The sequence below is a fragment of the Natator depressus genome, chromosome 9 (assembly GCF_965152275.1).
Source record: "Natator depressus isolate rNatDep1 chromosome 9, rNatDep2.hap1, whole genome shotgun sequence".
Taxonomy (NCBI): Eukaryota; Metazoa; Chordata; order Testudines; family Cheloniidae; genus Natator; species Natator depressus.
In genome coordinates, this window is record NC_134242.1 from 81,897,135 (window position 1) to 81,917,985 (window position 20,851).

General features: G+C 42.9%; 1 protein-coding gene and 1 long non-coding RNA gene across 4 annotated transcripts in view; both read right to left on the minus strand.

Moving 5' to 3' along the window:
* The window catches only part of ATRX (ATRX chromatin remodeler), a 132,029-nt gene that overhangs the window by 91,906 nt on the left and 19,272 nt on the right, over positions 1-20,851 (minus strand). For 2 of the 3 annotated variants that reach the window (XM_074962447.1, XM_074962446.1), the window contains 4 exons: positions 17,256-17,311; positions 14,554-14,606; positions 13,472-13,596; positions 11,893-12,012 (listed from right to left, as the gene is read on the minus strand). In XM_074962447.1, coding sequence (XP_074818548.1) covers positions 11,893-12,012; positions 13,472-13,596; positions 14,554-14,606; positions 17,256-17,311 — 354 coding nt within the window. Of the gene's footprint in view, positions 1-11,892; positions 12,013-13,471; positions 13,597-14,553; positions 14,607-17,255; positions 17,312-20,535; positions 20,554-20,851 lie in introns of those variants that run through there. The other variant, XM_074962448.1, reaches the window with a different exon arrangement.
* LOC141993608 (uncharacterized) lies at positions 8,549-9,800 on the minus strand. Its single transcript, XR_012640905.1, has 3 exons — positions 9,771-9,800; positions 8,880-8,965; positions 8,549-8,799 (listed from the first exon to the last, which is right to left on the minus strand). It is a non-coding gene; the product is annotated as an uncharacterized LOC141993608 (long non-coding RNA).

Sequence of the window (20,851 nt, forward strand, 5' to 3'; positions counted from 1 at the left end):
CATGTCCTGCGCAGAATATTTTTTCTCCACAGAAAATACATTCTGCCGGAGAAGTCCTGCACTTTCACCGACCAGAAGCTGCTGTGGCGCCGAGGGAGCAGCCTCAGCTGCACATAGGGAAAAGAAGAGACTGCGTTCCTCATAGCACCCTGCCTGTGGGGCCAGGTCAGGAGGCATAGGATATAGGTGGATGGACAGCATGGGGCACATGGGGCTGCTGGGGGGAGGGAGGGAGGGGTGTCACAGACTGCAGTTCAGAAGGGCTGATGGGGAGAAGACGGGGGGGGGAACTGAATGGGAGTGGGGGTGCAGGGACACGAGGACGGGGGAGGGGATGGATGAGTGAGGGTGCAGAGACACATGGAGACAGGGGGAGAAAGTGGCTGAGTGGGAATGCAGGGCCACATGGGAACAGGAGGGCACACATGGGGACGCATGCGGCAGTGGCAGATGTGCCTGACTGAATTAGAGGCTAGGGGTCAGCCAGAGTCTGCAGGGGGAAGACTTCTTAACAATCCCTTCACCCCACAAAAAAAAAACTCAACTGTTCCATACTCCTCCTACCCACATCCAACAACCCTCAAGGTTCAATCCCAAGCTCCTTTCCTCTTCCTCAGCTCCTCCATTACCCCTGAGTCCCCCAAGCCTTTAAACTGCTTCTGAAGCGTGTAGGAAATATGTTTCTGTATTATAGTTTAAATGAATTATTCAAAGTTTTGTATTAATATGCCTAGTAAGGAATTTATTTGTCAAAAAAAATGTCCCTCAATCTTATTTGTTGTCTGTAACAGTTACAGACATACTTGTTGGCAGGTATTGTGAAATAAATTACCAAAGTAACTGAAACTGGCATGACTGTATTGTGATATTTTGACAAATAAAATAACTAGAATTTTGCAGAATTTTAAAATGTGTGCAGAATTTTTCATTTTTTGACACAGAATTCACCCAGGAGTATTATTTAAACAAGGACAGAAGCAATCCCCTACTAAACCAATCTTTTGATCTTGCTCCAGACTCAAGAGAATAATGCTTTGTGAACTGAACACAAAAGAGCAGATTTTTTTCCAGTGGAAGCTGCAGATGCTCCGTAACTCTGAAAGGTCACTTCTATTTAAGCAGCTAAGCAAGAATTTAGGAGCCTAACTTTAGGCACTTAGGTTTCAAAATTTTGACCTAAGCCCAGGACAAAACTGAATAACATGGCCTGCATTCTTATTAAATTGATGTAAGCCTCCCTTTGAAATTTCTGGGCAAAAGTTCAACTTTTTTTCTTCAAAGACTGCCCCCCTGGTAACCACAACATCAGAAAGTGATGTTAGTAAGGAAGAGGCGGTTATGGCTAATCCCCGTTACACTGTATTCCACAAGGATGGTGGAACTGCCTGAAGTAATAACATGTAATAGTTATTTAATATCAGTATATAATGCTGCCTGTATTTTTTCCTAAGACTTATAACTTGCTAGGAAATGGAAGAATTTTTTCTTGGATCAAATTAACAGGCAATCAGTTAACTAAACACCATTATAAATAGCAATCTAGATGCTCCACAAATGTTTGTTACAGGACACAAAGTTGCGTCATTTACCCATGGCAAATTAAAACAGGACTACAAACTCTAGTCCAGATATATTCCCTGTATTTTATGGTATAGGTGTGAGGGCAAAAGACTCTCCAAAAAGCTCAGAGGTCAGAAAAAGTAGAATCACCTCACCATTGGTACATGGCAGGCAGAAGCTGCTTATAAATGTATACATATTGATGATACAAACTTTTCTATTTTAAAGGTAAGGGGATTGAACAAAGCTTAGGTTTAACACTGTTAAACCACTTGCAAACACTTGAAATTTTTTAAGTATATGTTTTCCTTGGTTCCTTCCATTCTAAAAAGAAATTTCTTAACTCTAAAGAGAAATGAAATAGTTTAACCTGTAAGTACTCAGAAACCAAGATGACTGATGAAAAGATTTAAAAAATTCATGAAAATGGCTGCTGTTCTTTTAAAATAAGAGATGTATTACTAATGAGAAAAAAGACAAGACATTCCTTGTAAAGGGCATTGAATACCTAACTGACCCAAGTTGGAGAAGTCAAATTAATCTGGTCCCTGCCCTATCTTTAAGACTTTTGGAAACTAAATGAAACAGGGAGAAGGCATGTAACAGTCCTTTCACCCACAACATACCAGGAAAGCATGCAAACCCAAATCTTGGTCCTTGGCTGCCCTGGAACAAGATAGTTTACATTTGCTGATCTTTTCTCCAGGTTAAAACAACTAAATCTAACCAATGTTTGCTCTGGTGAAGAAAAGCAGACCAAGCCACGGAAAGCTTCATAGATTCCAAAGCCAGAAGGGACCTTTGTGATGATCTAGTCTGACCTCCTGCATAACACAGGCTACAGGACCTCACTGAATTAGTTCCTGTTTCAACTAGACCACATCTTTTAGAAAAAGATACAATCTTGATTTAAACATTTCCAGTGACGGAATACCGACCAAAACCCTTGGCAGGCTGTTCCAATGGTTAATTACCCTCACTGTTAAAAATGTGCACCTTATTTTGAGATTGAATTTGTTTAGCTTCAACTTCCAGCCACTAGATACCAGTTTGCCTTTGTATGCTAGAAGGAAGATCACTCTAGTAACAAATGTATCTTCCTTATTTAGGTACTTACAGATTGTGATCTAGTTACCAGTTAACCATCACTGAAAGCATGATTCCTTTAGTCTCATGTTTTCCAATCCTTCAGTTATTCTTATGGGTCGTCTCGGAACCCTCTCCAATTTTTCAACATCTTTCTTGTATTGTGGAGACCAGAACTAGACACCCAGAATTCCAAAAGATTTTGCACCAGCACCAAACACACAGGTAAAATAACTTCTCTACTCCTGGATATTTCTGTTTGTACATCCAAGTATCACATTAGACCTTTTGGCTACAGTCTCTCACTGGGAGCTCACATTTAGCTGATTATCCACCATGACTCCCAAATCTTTTTCACTGTCACTGTCTCCCAGGTTAGAGTTCCTCATCCTATAAGCATGGCCTGCGCTCTTTGTTCCTAGATGTGTGACTTTATATTGGACTGTATTGAAAAACCGTATTATTTGCTTAAATTCAGTTTATGAAGCAACCCAGATTGCTCTGTATCAGTGCCATCTTTATTATTCTACCACTCCCCTAATCTTTATGTAATTTGCAAACATTCTCTGTAATTCTGTTTTCTTTCGGATCACTGATAAACGTTAAATAGCATAGGGCTAAGAACCAGTCCCTATGGGACCCCCGGTACAAAAAACACCTGCCTGATGACAGATTCCCCCATTTACAATTACATTTTGAGACCTATCAGACAGTTTTAAATCATTTAACATGTGCCATGTTGATTTTATATCATTTTAGGGTTTTTTTTTAATCAAAATGTTGTACGGCTCCAAGTCAAATGCCTCTCACAGAAGTCTAGTACATCAATACTATTACCTTTATGAACCAGCCTTCTAGTCTCACCAAAAAAAAAAAAAAAAAAACTGGTAAGATTTATTTGCAATATGAGGAAGTTACATAAATGTAACTGGAGGTTCTTCAAGATGTGCGGTCCCTCTGTATTCCACTGAGGGGTTATATAAATGCGCCATGCATCCAGAACCAGAGACTTTGAAAGTAGTAGCGTCCGTTGGTCCATGCATGTGCTCTTGCTCCACCTCATAGTTTCGTCTGAGGCGATAAAGGAAGAGGCGGACCAACCATGCCCTCAGTTCCTCCTCCACTGCAAACCAAGAAATCCACAGCAGAGGAGAAGGAGGGCAGGACTGGAATATAGATAGGGACCACACATCTCGAAGAACCTCCAGTTACACGTAAATAACCTCCTCCTCTTCTAGCAATGGTCCCTAATGTATTCCACTGAGGGTGATTAACAAGTAGTACCTAGCTAAGAGGAGGGTGTGAAGAAGATGATGGAACCGTGGAACGGAGAACAGCTGCACAGAATGAGGCATCCGTCGCAGAGTCTCACATCAAAGCGTAATGGAAAGAGAATGTATGTACTGAAACCCATATGGCCTCCCTACATATGTCCGTAAGCAGTACGTCATGAAGCACAGCTGTGGTCAATGCTTGCGCTCTCATGGAGTGGGCTTGTACCCCAAGGAGTGGAGACAGTTCTGATAACTGATAATAGGGCATAATGCACCCTGAAACCCACTTAGAAGCCCTCTGAGCGGAGATCACTTGCCCTTTAATTCTTCCCACTCTAGCGATAAAAAGTCTAGTCCTCTACAGATAGATAGTCAGGGCCCGGCAGATCTCGTCCTCTGCAGACAGACAGTCAGGGCCCAGCAGACGTCGAGGGAGCGAAGGCAGTATTCTTCTGGAAAGAAAGAGGTTAAGTGTACGAACTGGTTAAGATGAAAGCAGGATACAACCTTTGGCAGAAACTTAGGGTGCAAGCTCAGGGAAATTTTGTACTTATGAATATGGTGGGGGGGGAGGTCTGCCATCGTGTCCCCTAGCTCATCAACCCTTCTCCTGGCAGTAATAGGTACCAGGAAGGCACCCTTCATGGAGAGGTGAGACAGGGAGCAGGTTCAAAGAGTTCAACACCATCAGAACAAGATTGAGGTGCGACTGGGGAGCGATGCGTCGAACAGGAGGATAAGTCCATAGGAGGCCCTTCCAAAACCTGGTAATCAGGAGGGATGAGTAAAGGGAGTGCCCTTCCAGAGAGGGGTGGAAGGCACTGATAGCGGCTATGTGCACCTTGATGGAGTTGAGAGCGAGGCCTGACATCTTCAGGAAGAGGAGAGAGTCCAAAAGAAGGATGTCCACATGTTCAGAAGCAATACCCCTCTGTTGGGCCCATGAGGTGAAATGCTTCCACGTGGCCTATAGGACCACCTTCTGGGCTTCTGTCTGCTACTTGAGAGGATTTCTTGTACTGCTGATAAACATTCCCGCACTAGCGAAGATGCCCATCCAAAAACCAAGCTCTGAGGTGAAGTCTGTAGATTGGGATGGCGGATCCTCGTGCTGTGTTGAATGACGAGTTCCAAGAAAGTTGGCAGCGGAAGCGGGGAACACACTGATGTGGAGAAGAAGGGGAAATCAGAACTGGCAAGGCCAGAACAGGCTGATCAGAATGGCAGTCATTCTGTCCCACCTGATCTTGTGTAGGACACTCCACAGGAGCAGTAGGGGAGAAAAGGTGTAAATAGATCTGGTCTAACCAGAGGAGGGAAAGGGCATCACCTCGGGAAAGGGAGCAGAGTCCCCCCACCCAGAGCAGTACTGGGTGCATTTGCTATTGATGTGGGAGGCAAAGAGGTCCAGATAGGAGTCCTCCAGCGGTCGAAAACATTGACGACCACAGAGTCATGGAGCTCCCATTCGTGGTCAGTCATGAATTTCCTGGTGAGAAGTCCGCAATTACATTTTGAGTCCTGGGAAGGTATGCTTCCGACTAGGGATGTAAATATGGTTTAAAAATATTAAGCGTTAGAACTATTAAAATTCTATTGGTTAAACAGTTAACCATTAAGGATTTCACATACACGGGGAACTAGGGGTGCGGCGGGTGCTGCAGCACCCCCACATCTTACGCGGAACCCGGCTGCCGGCCCTGCGCTCGCAATGGAGTCTTGGATGCGGGGCGGCAGCAGAGCCCCTGGGCCGGCGCTGGGATGCCGGGCAGCAGCCAGGATGCCAGGTGGCAGCAGAGTTTAATCGTTAACCTAAACCGATAACACTGATGCTTATTGGTTAACTGCTTAAACTTTTACATCCCTACTGCTGACAACAGGATCTTGTGGGCAATGCACCAATCCTAAAGACAAACTGCCTCCACACAAAGTGTAGGTCCCATGTAGCAAATGGTGGTGGTGTTTTCTGACATGATAAGAACATAACAGGAGTGGATGGACGGGAGAAATGCACAACATGCTTTCAGCACTGCCCGAAGTTCCAGGATGATGATGTGCATCCAGGATTCCAGAGCAGTCCAACTCCCTTGAGTCATGTGCTTACCCATGTGGGCACCCTACTTGACGAGCAACACGTCTGTGATGATTGTCGTGCTTGGGGAGAATGGAAGGAATGGTATCCTGGTGTAGACCTGTCCTGGGTCCGTCCACCAGTTGAGGGAGGAGAGAACTTCGTGGGAAACGGTCAGTAGGAAGTCTATGGCGTGGCATGTGGGAGAAAAGGGCCTCTGGAGCCACAACTGTAAGCAGCAAAATTGGAGATAAGTGAAGGTGGTACCATATGTGCAAGCCGCCATGTGGCCAAGAAGAGAGAGATAAGTCTTGGCCTGAACAGAAGGACTCAAAATCACCTTGGAAACTCAGCTCTTGTAGGGTCTGGAACCTATCCTCCAGTAGGTAGGCGCATGTCAAGATTGCACGGATGTGGGCCCCAATGAATTCCAGGGACTGTATAGGATCCAAAGTCAATTTTTCAATGTTTATACTCACCCCCAAAGAGGAGTGGAGTGTGAGCAGCATGGAGTCAAGGTGCAACCCTCCCCTTTTCATTGTGCTGTTAGCAGCCAATCATCAAGATATGGGAATATAAGGATCCCTTGGCACCGGAGGTGGGCTGCCAGTACCGAGAAAACTTTGGTGAAGACCCAAGGAGCAGTGGTGATTTGGAACGGTAAAATCCTGTATCAGAAGTGACAGAGGTCTGGCGTGAATCTCAGAAAATGTCTGTGGGTAGGATGGATATCCACGTAGAAGTAAGCGTCCTACAGACAAGGGCCATAAACAACATGCCTCTTTCTAACAAAGTAATGGTGGCTGCTATGGTGACCATATGAAACTTTGGCTTGCATATGAAGCGGTTGAGATGACAGAGGTCTAAGATCAGTTTTCTTCTTCAGCATGGGCAGCGGGTGGAGCCCCCCTTCAGGAAGGCCAGCCCCCTGCTCTGCCACTTCCACCCGTGCTCCCCCAGCCCGCAGCTGGAGACATAAGTGCGACCTCCCCACCGCCCAGAGAAGCCCTGAGCATCATCCCTCTGCTCCCCGGCCAGAGGAGCCCTGGGCTGACTGAAGCTCCGAGCACCCTGCCCCTTGGCCGGAGGAGCCCCAGGCTGGCTGAAGGCCAGAGCGCGTCCTCACTCCCCCACATCCCTGGCCGGAGGAGCCCTGGGCTGGCCAAAGCCCTGAGCGCCCCCCACATTCTTGACCAGAGGAGCCCCGGGTGGGCAAAGCCACGAACATCCACCCCCCCTTGGCTGGAGCAGCCCTGGGCTGGCTGAAGCCCCGAGCCCCCATCCCACTTGCCCGGAGCGCCCCCACCCCCACCCAAAGAAGCCCCAGGGCAGCTATAGCTGCACCTTCCCTCCCCAGACCGCAAGCCACCCCAGGGAAAAGCGTCTCTCCCAACACTTTTGATATGCCCAATGCAGGTTCCGGGGCGGCTCAGATGATATTTCAAATTCAGCTTCGTGGGTTCCTCAGTAATCTCTCTGGAGTCCAGGGATATTACCGATGAACCTGGGAAGCTGAATAGCACATACCGCCTCCTCAGCTGCCCCAGAACCTGCATGGGGCCTAATGAAGCAAAAACTTCGGCTCCAAACATCGCAACCAGGGTCTGGTGGCCGTGACAGGAGAGACAGAGCCTCCCCAGGCCTATTATACCCACCGCCTATGTTCTTGGGGACTAGGAAATAAGTAGAATAAAACCCTGCGTCCAGACTGGTCACAGGAACATGTTCTATCGCTCCCCTCTGCAGTAGGGAGACCACTTCTAGAGCAAGGATACTGTCGTGAGAGTGGTCCCTGAGGCAAGGCCAGATGACGTGGATGAGGTAACGTCACAAACTTGATCATATAGCCATGTCAAATGACATCTAGGACCCATTTGTCCGTTGTTATTGCACTCCAAACTAGAAACAAGCGTCATAGACGCTCCCTGAAGAGGGGACTCAGAAGTATAGCATGAGGTAGGGTGGTTGCCGGCTCTCTAGGTGCCCTCAGAAGTATTGCTTCTGCAAAGACTGAGTACGAGATGCTGTAGGTTGTGATGAAGAACCCAGAGGGTGGGGCCATTGGGTCCTGCCATTTGCAAGGCAGCTCACAGGACTGCTGATGGAAGAAATGGGGAGCTCTAGAATGTTGACTGGTTGCGGGTGGTAAAGCTTGGTAAAACTTGGGTGCTACTATGTAGATACCCAGAGACAGCAGAGTGGCGCTGGAGTCTTTAAGGGAGTGGAGGGACTCATCAGTCTTCTGACTAAAAAAAGAGATGAGATTCATTGAAAGGGAGGTCCTCTATGGCAGTGGTGCCCAAACTTTTCCTGTCTCACCCCCCTTACCAGTAATGGAATAGGTCTAAGCCCCACCAACACCACCATTACTGCATAATTGGCTCACCAGATGAGACTAGGCTGAAGGCAGAGCTGGAGGCAGAACTGGGGATGGGGGAGGAGCTGGCCTGGGGCCAGACCTGTGACTGGGGCTGGAGCTGCAACTGGGTGGTGCTCCCTCCCTACCTAGCATGGGGGCTGATCCAGGCTTCATCGTGCGCCCCCTCAAACATTCCTCCATATCCCCCCAGGGGGGCATGCCCCACAGTTTGGGGACCACTGCTCTATGTTGTTCTGGACTTCCCTTGGGAAACCTGACAAAGGCAGCCATGACTCCCTCCACATAGCAATTCCATAGCCATCATCCGTGAAGAAGTGTCTGCTACGTCCAGGAGTCTCAATATCACAACTAGTTTCCCCTCCTGTAGCATAGCCTGGAAGCGAGCTCAGTCCTGCTGGGGAAGTTTGTCTGCAAAGTCTCCCAACTTCCTGTAGGTAAAGAAACTGTATTTAGCTAATAGAGCAAAGTAACTGGAGATACGAAATTGGAGGCTGGCAGAGGAGAATACCTTGCGACCCAGGTCGAGTTGCTTGCCCTCTTTGTCTGCTGTGTGGAGTATGCATGTTGTTGCTGCTGGGCCCACTCCATCGCTGCCTGTATGATGAGGGAATTGGGTGGGGGGATGAGAGAACAGAAACTCAGACCCCTTTTCAGGTACATCGTACTTCATCTCCACCCCCTTGGGGGTGGGTGTGCAAGTGGCTAGAGTGTGCCAGACAATATGGGCTGGTTGAAGAATGGCATTTTTGATCAGTAGAGCCACTCTGGCTGGTACCGAGGTACATAAGATGTCAAGCAGCTGGTGCTGTTGGTCCTGTACTTCCTCCAGTGGAATGTGGAGAGCAGCAGCCACCCTACGTAAAAGTTCCTGGAATTGACAGTAGTCATCCAGGGGTGAGGAGGGAGTCAAAGACACTGCAGCCTCTGGAGTTCCAGCAGTACCTTTGGAGTCAGACTAAGTGGAACAGCCTCCAACATTGGTTTGGAATGCCAACTTGATGATGGTTGAAGAGACAAGATAAAAAGACACCTCTCAAGTGGAGCAGGAAGGTTCTGAAGGGGGATACTGCAGCCACAATCCCCAGTAGGACCAACCAGGCAGATCCGGCAGCTGCTATGGAGAGCCCCAAAGAGCAGAGTACCAATGGCTCCATTGCTGGGGAAAGAGAGAGTACTGCCACTGAGTCAGCAGAACCTTGGGGTACTTATATTGGCAGTATGGGAGGGCCAGACCCTGCACTCTGTCAGAGTCCTCCAATGCTGAAAAGTCAGGCTGGTACAAATGGTGGTGCCACTGGAACCAGCGGACCCACGGGAACCATAGAGTAACAGGCAAGTCTAATGTAAGAGAGCATACTCCCCTAGAAGGCGATGGCACTTGAAAACACGGAGACCTTACCTCCTCCATGACAAAGAGCTCATGAGCCAACTCAAGTCTCCCTGGTGTCAGCGATACACACTGTAGTCGGAACCAGAGCCGGAATGGGAGCCAAACAGAGGACTGCCTCAGAACCGAAGATTCCATCGACTTAAGCAGTGCCAACCTGGAAGGAGTATGTGGCTCAGTGGATGGAACTGGCAGATCCAATGGGCTATACAACTTTTTATCATGCTTGTGAGCTTTGGAACTTTCTGCTTCCCTATGAACAGAACTCGTGGACAGGGCAGTATCCTTCTTGGGCTTGGAGGAAACTTACTGCTGCGCTTATATTCACTCACGACTAAGCCTCAGCCTGAGGTCCATAGCACTGGTACCAGCAGAACCAGACTGGAGCTCCGTGGTAGGGAGGCACACTCCTTGATTGCTCAGACCAATCTATGAGGGGGTTCCCTGGTCTGGATCCTACTGCAGCTTCATGGCAACCTCCATGAGGTGCTTCTTGAAGTGGAGAGCACAGCCTTCTCAGGTATGGCTTGGGAAAGAGAGGCAGATACTTCACTTGGATGCAAAGTGGGCTTCCCCTATGCAGTAAAGGCAGCATTGGTGCTTGTTGTTGACTGAGAACAAGCAAGGGCAGAAAGCGCAGATCTTGAACCCCAGTGTCTTCAGCATAATCCAGTACCCAGGAGGGAGACCAGCAAAATGGCGTCCCAAAGACCTTAAAATCCTAAAAACTAAAACACACACTAAAACTACTATAAAAACAACAAAAATACCATTTACAAGAATAAAAGTCTTTTCGAAGGTATATCACAAGAGACCATGTGGTGGTGAGCAGGAACGACCTCAGTGATCGCACTTTATCACTTCAGACAAAACCATGAGATTCTGTCCTGAATGTAACATCTAATAATATAATTAAAAATGAACCATGTGGTCCTTCAATTAGCCAATCTAGTTAGAGGAAAGATCAATGTTCAAAAAAACCCCTAAAACACCTCACACATGCACACAAAAGAGTAAGTAAACTTTTTCACGGTCATTATTTTTGGTTCCTATTAAATACCTAAACTACATATGAGGGGAAAAAAAAGTTATTTATATCAACTATTATAATAAAAAAAGAAGTAACTAGGCTGAAGTAAGTTACTGATTACTATTTTTCGTATGTGAATTACAAAACTGCCTGCACTATAAGGGGAGAAAGGAATGTACAGTCACTTATTTATATTTTTTCAGAGTAGTTTATGCATGGCCTCTTGCTTGTTCTTTTCTGTTTTCCAAGTCCATAAAAGATGAATTTATATTATCCATTAGCATCTATGTACTTGCATATCAATTCTAGTAGATGTCGAGAAAAATTGGCTGGCATAACAACTTTCCACAGATGACCTAAGGTATATAACCAATAGCCAGGGAAGTGCCAAGAAATTAAATTAATCTGGGATTTCAAAACAAAAACATCTTCCTTACCAACTAACGTTCTGTCTCTGCTTACATCTCTATGGATTTCTTGGAGCCTCAGAAAATACATTCAGTGGAGTTCCAACATCATTCCCTAGCAGTGGCATGCATGACATTTTTAATAAGGCATGCAGTTATACTTGCATGCCTTTGTAAGTCCAAAATGGCACCCTCCACACAATGACCTTGGATATACCGTATGTATAAGGTCACACTATGCGGAGGATGCCATTTTGTTCTATACTATGTGTTCAGGGGCCAGACGGAACTATCCTGCAGGTGAAATTCAGCCCACAGGCTACTGGATCGACCATGTTTTTTTTTAAATTCTGGGGTATGCAATGGTATGCCACTATTCCCTAGAAAAGGATATGGCAAAATAGCAGAATGGAATCAAACTCCTGGGAACAGAGTGAAGAAGATTTACACAGAATACCTAATGAAGCATGCTATGGCTACCCAAGGCAGGAGATTAGTTACTGTAAAATCTTAGCTTTCACTGCTGCACTGCAAGGACAGCAATGGAGGCTAATTTCAGCAGGACAGAACCCTTAGTGAACTAACAGCCAGAAGAGTGGAGGTATTTTTAGGAAATATGTACAATTTTTGGATGTACCAAATGTGGCTATAAACAGCAGTTTAAACCCATTTTAAACATGTTATAAAATGTATTTACCTCCACGCTTTTTGGGAGCTTCAGGTTTCATTTTAACGATATTTCTGCTTCTAAATTCAGGCCCTTTAAAATCATCTTTGTCTTCATTCAGCACTGGCTCTGGTTGTACAACCACTGTACCTAGAATGATTTCATTTAAAAGGTGGAAACCATTACATATCCAAGTGACATTCCAGTGAAGTGCAAGACTCCTGTTTAAATAAAAGCCAACATTGCATATAGTTTTCCCCCAACAAGCTATATGATGACTGACTGATAAATATATCCTACTGCACAGGTGTCCATATTACAAATATCAATACCACACACCTCAAACTGGCACTGATATTGCAATTGTAGGACAGAGATCCAAGACTGAATCGACCCTGGAGAGCGAACTACCCTCTCTACCCCCAGATGCAGTACATGAAGAACAGAATAAAGCATAACAGTGAGACAATGTGGGTGAGCTTGCAATGCAACTGTTCCGTGGCTCCCGGAGTTTTAGGACAGCTAACTGAGCATCTCTCAAAAGCTGTAGAAATTTCTTCCCTCCCCCCACCAACAGGGCAAAATCTCATTTTCCTTTTTTACAAAATTATTAAATTTACTAATGTTTTAACAAAACCGAACAGTGCTAACCAAAGTTACGTGAAGAAAAAAAGTGTAATTTCACATTTAGAGCTGGGTTTCAAACCTGTCTCTCCTGGGAATTTGCAGTAATACAACATTCTGTAAAAATAACCATACAATGACTGCTTCTGGGGTCTCTGCTATACTGTGTCTTTTATGGAGCTAAGAAAGGCAAGCTTTTTTGTTGTTCTTTTTAAACCATGCTAAAACCAAAAATATCATAGAATCTCAGGTTTGGAGGGGACCAGGAAGTCATCTAGTCCAACCCCCTGCTCAAAGCAGGACCAATCCCCAATTTTGCCACAGATCCCTAAACGGCCCTCTCAAGGATTGAACTCACAATGCTGGGTTTAACAGGCCAATGCTCAAACCACTGAGCTATCCCTCCCCCCATGGTGTAGAGGGTGTTTTAAAAGTATTGCATTTAAAAATAATCCAATAATGACCAGCTTTTTCTGTTTTGTTTTTAAACATATTTCAAGATCTGGCCTAACCTCTAATACTTTTAAGCAAAGGGTAAAATTTTCAAAATCAGTCACTTACGAGAACTAAATCCCATTCTCAAATGGGACTTAGGTACTTCTGAAAATTTTACCCGGAATGTTTACAAAAGAACAAAAGCAAAATACCATTTCCTGTTTCATGTTGTCTTTATTTCCACAAAAATATGGATTCCAATGCATATTTTGAATTAAATAATCAGTGCATCCTGGTAGATCCAGTGATTTATGTATGTGGGGTTCAAAGTAGACATTTGAAAACAAAATATTTTAACCTTTTGAATGCTATAATCATAGTAGGGCCTCAATATCCTGCTTGCTAAGGTTGGCACTTTACAAAAAAAATAAAAATAAAAAAAACCAGACAAAGTATACAATGTTTCCCTTTGTGGCTATTATGCATATTCCATCATATAATCTTGACACTAATTCGCAGAATTCAGACACACAGAAAATGAATGCTCTACCTTTAGGTAAGCTTTTCATATCAACATCATTTTCTGAGTTTTCATTTGAAACATCTTCATTTACAGTTTCAGGTAAGGTTTGTTCATCATCTGATCCAACATATTTTGTTACAACTGTAGGTTTCCTGTATGAACAGAAAAAAAAATCCACATTTGTGATAAATATTTTATAGCAATTTAGGTGTACATGGTGCTTTGCAATCAAACAATCTCCCTTGGGTCAGGAACCTGGTAATTTTAAATTCTATTTTTTAAATCTAATTTAAACTGCATGAGATGATGAAGCAGAGAGAAGTAGACTGGGCAAGCATGACAACAGTAAACAGAAGAGGAATTTTGTTCTTAGAGATACATAAATTTTTTTTTATTCCCCCCAGAGAAAAGATTATATGTTGTTTTGTTTTACATATTTTAAAAGGATCTGAAGGACAGAACCGTAAGGTTTACCAAAAGATGGCAAAAGACAAGAAGGAATGTGATCAGCGTAAGGTTGATAAAATGCAGTTATTTTTGGCCACACAGAGAATGTGTTTTCTTTAGGCACAAACTGAGAAACTATTACCTTAGTGCATTACTTCTTGAAAGAGAACAAAAAAACCATGAATAAACTGAAGTGCATCAGACTGGCAGTATTTGTCTGAAACACCTCATACTGTTACCAAGTCTTGATTTTGTTGGTAAAGTATTGATTTTATTGGGTATTAGTGACTCACTAAGACAGGGTAAACTCATTACCCCACTTGAATACAAAGAAATGACTTTTCCAAGGGAAAAAAATCCTGGGTGTAGGGTGATAGTCCTGAAGGAGGAACCCAATGAGCATTTATGCCTGATGAGCCTTGAGACAGAAAACAAGATACCATCAAGACTTTGTTAATAAAGCCATACTCCAGGAAGGGGGTAAATTTGAACTTGACACAGTGAGCCTCCTCAGCTGGTGTAAATCAGCCTGAAGTTACATGGCTCCATACCAATCTACACTATATAGTAATCTGGCCCTGCATAGATTGTTTCTGTAGACCAAGTTAGGGAAAGCACCTAGTTACAAATAGTATTATTCACATTTTCCTTTTCAAACTAACCTTTTCGAACGTGATGATCCTAAAGATTTGGATCTTTCTGAAGAGCTATTGCCCTAAAAACAAGGAAAAATTTTGAAGTCACAAACATCTGTTAGTGTGTGACCAGAACATACACCAACAAAAAATTATTTTCTTGGATTCTTAGGTATACAGCAGCAACTCAGAAGTCAATTTCTAGCTGGGTTTAAACCAATCATATCCCATTTCTTGTTCATACTACATTTCATATCAAGGGTAGCAGAACAAAAATTAAAGTTTTGCTTGTAAACGTAGTGTTGTAATTAGCTGGATTCAATTATGAGACTTTTTCGTTTATAAATTACTACCTGGATTAAGATCTCTTAAAATGAATATATATTTTGAGCCCCACCAAGCATACACTGCATCAGAAATTATAAAGAAATATTATTGTGATCTGAGAAATTCACAGAATCACACACCATATTTCTTATGCACCAAATTTGCAGGAAATTGAGGAAGTATTAAAAATAGTAGAGGACCCCTTCATAAGATTTTATTTCCCTGCAATCCTCAATCCCAAAGGGTCCATTTAACAGTTACGGCTCGCACTTCACAACTTTCTGGGCTAAGGACTGGGTGTGGCTCACTCAAGAGCATATCATCAATATTTGTGGGTCACTTGAGGATGTGATTAATTGCACTGTTAATAATAGAATACCAATTGAAATGATAAATTTTTTTTGTTTTTTTTTTTTACATTTTCAAATATATTGATTTCAATCATAACAGAATACAAAGTGTACAGTGCTCACTTTATATTATTTTTATCAGATATTTGCACTGTAAAAAAGGTAAACAAAAGATACTGTTTTCAATTCACCTCATAGAAGTACTGTAGTGTGATCTCTTTATTGTGAAAGTGTAACTTAAAACAAAATCTACACTTGTGTTATATAACTGCACTCAAAAATAAAACAATGTAAAATTTAGAGTCTACAAGTCCACTCCATCCTACTTCTTATTCAGCCAATCGCTAACACAAACAAGTTTGTTTACATTTACGGGAGATAATGCTGCCCGCTTTACATGTGAGATATGCTAAACCTTCATATGTCCCGTCATCCTTCGGCCACAGTTCCAGAGAACATGCTTCCATGCTGATGATGCTCATTAAAAAAATAAAGCATTAATTAAATATGTGACTGAACTCCTTGGGGGAGAATTCTGTATCTCCTGCTTGGTGTTTTACCTGCATTCTGCCATATATTTCACATTATAGCAGCCTCGGATGATGACCCAGCACACTGTTCAATTTAAGAACACTGCAGATTTGACAAAACACAAAGGAAGAACCAATGTGCGATTTCTAAAGATAGCTACAGCACTCGACCCAAGGTTTAAGAATCTGAAGTGCCATCCAAAATCTGAGAGGGACAAGATGTGGAGCATGCTGTCAGAAGTCTTAAAAGAGCAACACTACGATGCAGAAACTACAGAACCTGAACCACCAAAAAGGAAAATCAACTTTCTGTTGGTGGCATCTGACTCAGATGATGAAAATGAACAAGCATCAGTCCGAATAGCTTTGGATCATTATTGAGCAGAACCCGTCATCAGCACGGAAGCACATCCTCTGGAATGGTGGCCGAAGCATGAAGGGGCATATGAATGTTTAGCATATCTCGCACATAAATACCTTGCAATGCCAGCTACAAAAGTGCCACACAAAGCCCTGTTCTCACTTTCAGGTGACATTGTAAATAAGAAGTGGGCAACATTATCTTCCATAAATGTAAACAAACTTGTTTCTCTTAGCAACTGGCTGAACAAGAAGTAGAACTACATGGATTATGTCGGCTCTAAAGGTTTACATTCTTTTGTTTCTGAGTGCAGTTATGTAACAAAACAAAATCTACATTTGTAAGTTGCACTTTTATGATAAAGAGATCGCACTACAGTACTTGTATGAAGTGAACTGAAACACTATCTTTTGTTTCTCTTTTTTACAGTGCAAATATCTGTCAAAAATAATATAAAGTGAACACTGAATACTTTGTATTTTGTGTTGTAACTGAAATCAATATATTTGAAAATGTAGAAAAACATCCAAAAATATTTATAAAAAATGTCAATTGGTATTCTATTAACAGTGCGATTAAAACTGCAATTAATCACAATTGTTTTTTAACCGCGATTTGTTTTTGTTTTTAGTTAATTACATGAATTAACTGTGATTAACTGACAGCCCTAATACTTTCATGAAAAGGGTATTACTTACTGTTACGTAATTTGCCACTTCCCAACCATGATAATTCACAAAATTGCAGCAGCTCCCCACTTCTCAGCAAAGATTTAATAGTGGTTAGAAGCCTCATAATAGTACAATGTGATACCTTCCACAAAGTATACATTTACTCATGCATTATGAAGTACCATAGGAAAAATATGAAAGTAGTCAAAACTATGAAAGTACATTGAATTTATTATTTTACTTTTTATTTTTAAATTGTGATTGCTTCATTGCTTGCCTAGTCATAATGGATGTCATTCATATCCATTTAAAAGGTTATATTGTGTTTTTTTAATTCAACTTTTAGAAAAAGTTCCCTAATCAACGTTCACATTCAGCAGATATGGTAGTGTAATCCAATACAGATTTTAATTAAAATTTAATCTATACCAGCCATTTTTGAATTACCAGCATTACTGTAAATCAAATGCACCATATACTTTATTCCTACCTCTTCCCTGTTATTTTCCATTGGAGTTGGACTATTTTCAGGCCCACTACTTTTACCTGTACAAGGAGGGAAAAAATGTAATTCACTGAATGGTAGAAATCACTAACAATTCTTTAAATTATAAATGATGGTTGGTATAAACTTTTTTACAGCATTATTAAAACATTACTAAATGGACAATTAGTCAGTGGGGATGAGGAGTGAGTTTTATATAGAATCACAATAAAACCTTTGCATAACACCATGGCATCATCTATTGCACATATGCCAAATAATTTACAGAAAATTTTATTTAGATTTTTTTTAAAAATACCACTGCTACTATTTTTCAACCTTTTCCCACCAATAAGGAAATCATACTAGAGGAGCCAGAGAGCCAGAGTGCAACTACACATGCTTCACATGAAAAGCAGTAACAACCAATACATTCCTGAAACTTCTGTACATAACATTGTGATTTTAAGGACTGATATATCAAAGACCTAGCTAGCACAGCTAAAAATAAGTGATGTATCCCATTTGATATTGTGGAGTCTCCTCTTTCAAGATATACAGACCTCCTATTTCTAGCCCTAATGGGTTGTGGGATATTAAATCTTAAACATGTCATTGATCCAGGACTGAACCCCCATCAAGTGTAATTTTGAGAGAAATGTTATAGGTTTTTTGAGGGGGAGAAGGGAATATTTCTGTTTCAGTATTCTTTATAATGCAGCTATATGAAGTTGCTCAAAAGCTTAGAATGTTAGAAGGAGCCTGACAGGAAATGGATTAATGGAAAGTACAAAAACGTTATTTTTCATATGGATATCACATGAATATTATAGATTAGGCTCATAGCACTCTTTACATTATAAGACCCTATTTTCAGTTTCTTATAATTTTGCAAACTGTTTGGGCTGAATTTTTCCACACTGGCTGTGTCTGCCTCAGGCTTAATCGTTTTTTTTGGAAAATTTCAGCCAATACAATGCAGATGTTTATGAAAATGACAGTAAGGAAAAATGTTTTCTCTGTATTAAATTCTTCAGACCATTTCTCTGAAGTGCTCTCGTGTCCCTCTGTTTTGCAGCAAGATATTTAGCTGGATTTTTCTTGCTAACATCCTCAGGCTCTGATCACCATGTGGCGTCAGGAAGGAATTTTCCCCCAAGTCACCCTCCTATTCTCTGCCTGTGGCAAATAACCATGTAGTGTCCTGCGGGCTGTGACATTTTGGTCACATTTCAATTGTTGGGTTTAGCATGTGGGCGCTGGGTGGTGTTGGTGGCACGTGACATACAGGAGGTCAGGCTAGCTGATCTGGTGGTCCCTTCTGGCCTTAAACCCTGTGACTATTGTGACAGATATTGCAACCATATGCACTGTCTTTGGGGGAACATATTATATTATGCTTATGTATCACTGTGGCTCAGGAATTATATGTATGATTGTGTTCTACTCCATGGGGGTGAATTACTACACCTCCTTCAGGAACTAAAACACTGTAGGGTGATTAAGGAGAATCACTCATTGTACCAGACAGGTACCACCCACTGGGGTATTTGCATATAGGGACTCAAACTGGGTTACAAGAGACTAGGAAAACCAAGAAAGGGCTTTTGGCTTAAAAGGGCTGCATTTAAACTGACTCAAAGCCTTCTTTCTGATCCAGCAAACAGACAGGACCTTCTGTCCAAGCGGGGCTGAACCCTTGTGGAGGGCTGGAAAGACTTTGGCCTACTAGGGCCCTATAAGAATAATGGGTGACTTACTGTAAGCTTTTAGCATGCCTGAAGGAGCTTTTGTTTTGTTTTCTCTATAATGCTTTTACCTTAAGAATAAACATGCTTGCTTAGAAAGAGCAGTATGGTAACTTGTAGCTGATGGTTATATGCTGTTCATAGCCTTTGGGGAGAAAGCAAAGCACAGGTAGACTGGCCTTTAAGTAGACTGGCTTGCTAGGGATATCAAAGTGCAGGGAGTTGGGAAGGGAAGCCTTAAAATCCCCATCAAGAGGAAGAGAGATGCATGTCTCCACTTAACAGAGGTGATGGCTGAGTACTGAAAACCTTAAGCGGGTGCCCTTAAGAGACCAAGGGAAGGGTATAAGGTACACTCGTGCCAAAATTGTGACAACTAATTACTTGAAATTTGGCTGAGGGGTGATGTGCCAAGGATGTGCCTCTTGGCATCCTCATCAAAATTCGCTTAACTTTGGTTAAGTTGTAACAATTTCAGTTTGCACATGCTCAGTAGAGAATACTTTGATTTTAACAGCTAAAATTTCAGAAGATTCCATCTTCACTGGGCATGCTCAAATCTCACTGCGCCTACATGTGACCAGACTGTCACCATACCCACAAACTGACTAAGCATGTTGCACCCCCTCGTATCACAGTGCTGACCAGACTGAACATGCCGTCACCACACAGCAACTGAGCATGTTCTCTCCAGTCTAGGGGTACATCAAGATGGGGAATTGAAAGCAGGGAGCCTGTCTTTCCTATGCTCTCAATGACACCTATACTCCCTTGTAACACATCCAGGCAGTGCAGTATGAAGGAGGAAGCTGTCCGATTCAAATACACAAGAGACAGAAGCCAGACTGGTCAGGAAGGAGAGTATATTGGCACACAAAGTCTGGTGAGACTGAGACAACAGTTATGCAGTAGGAGGTGAAGAGGCTGGAGCAGGAAGCTGCTGGGGGCAGGGGGGGGCCAGACTTGCTGGGCAAGAAGACTAGGAGTCACGGTGGGGAAAGGGTAGACTAAGACTGGCTGGACAAGGAGAATACAGTGAGGAGCAGGAGGGGTAGGGAGGACAGATTGTGGGCAAGGAGCTCAAAAGGGAGTGAAATCAGAACTGGCTGGGAAGAGACCATGACTAGGTGTGAAGACGGGATGAGAGAATGATGAAGTCAGAGATCCGAACTATGACAGCAAGCCTGGAGGGGGAAATAAGAACTTGCTGGGCAAAAAGACTGAAACGAGAAGCTTGAGTAGAGTCTGGGACTGGGAAGATAAGGATACTAGGACTGGTGCAAGGAGCTGGGGGGGAGGGGACAGGACGGGACATGACTGGAACACCTTGGAAGGGATGAGGCAGAAGGGGGACAAGTCTGGAGGAAATGAGCCGAAGTGGCTGTGACCACTAGAAAACACTCCCTTCCAGAGCCTGGAATGCCAAATTCCTGAGTCTCACTATTCCTCCTCTGCCAGCAAATATCTGTGAAAATCACTGTTTAAATGTGTGTCTGATGTCCCTCTAGTACTGATCCACATAGAGGATAACAACTTACTATTGCTATCAGTTACTCCACTAGTTCAAGTGGCAGAAGTCTGTGTAGTGTATCTAAAGGTTCCACCCATGTGGTGTTGTGATGCCACATGACAGCAAACTGAAAAAACAGAAGTTCTTCTTTAAAAAAAAAAAAATGAGAAAGTTACACACACACACACAAACTATGTTAAAAGACCACTAAAGTTGCATAATCAGGCACACAAAACTTAGGAACTTTCAAGATTAAGGTTGCCCGAATAAGCTTCATTCAGCCCCCTTGTGTGTATGCATTGCGATACAGTGTTAAACTATATGATCACATAGTATTTTTCTAC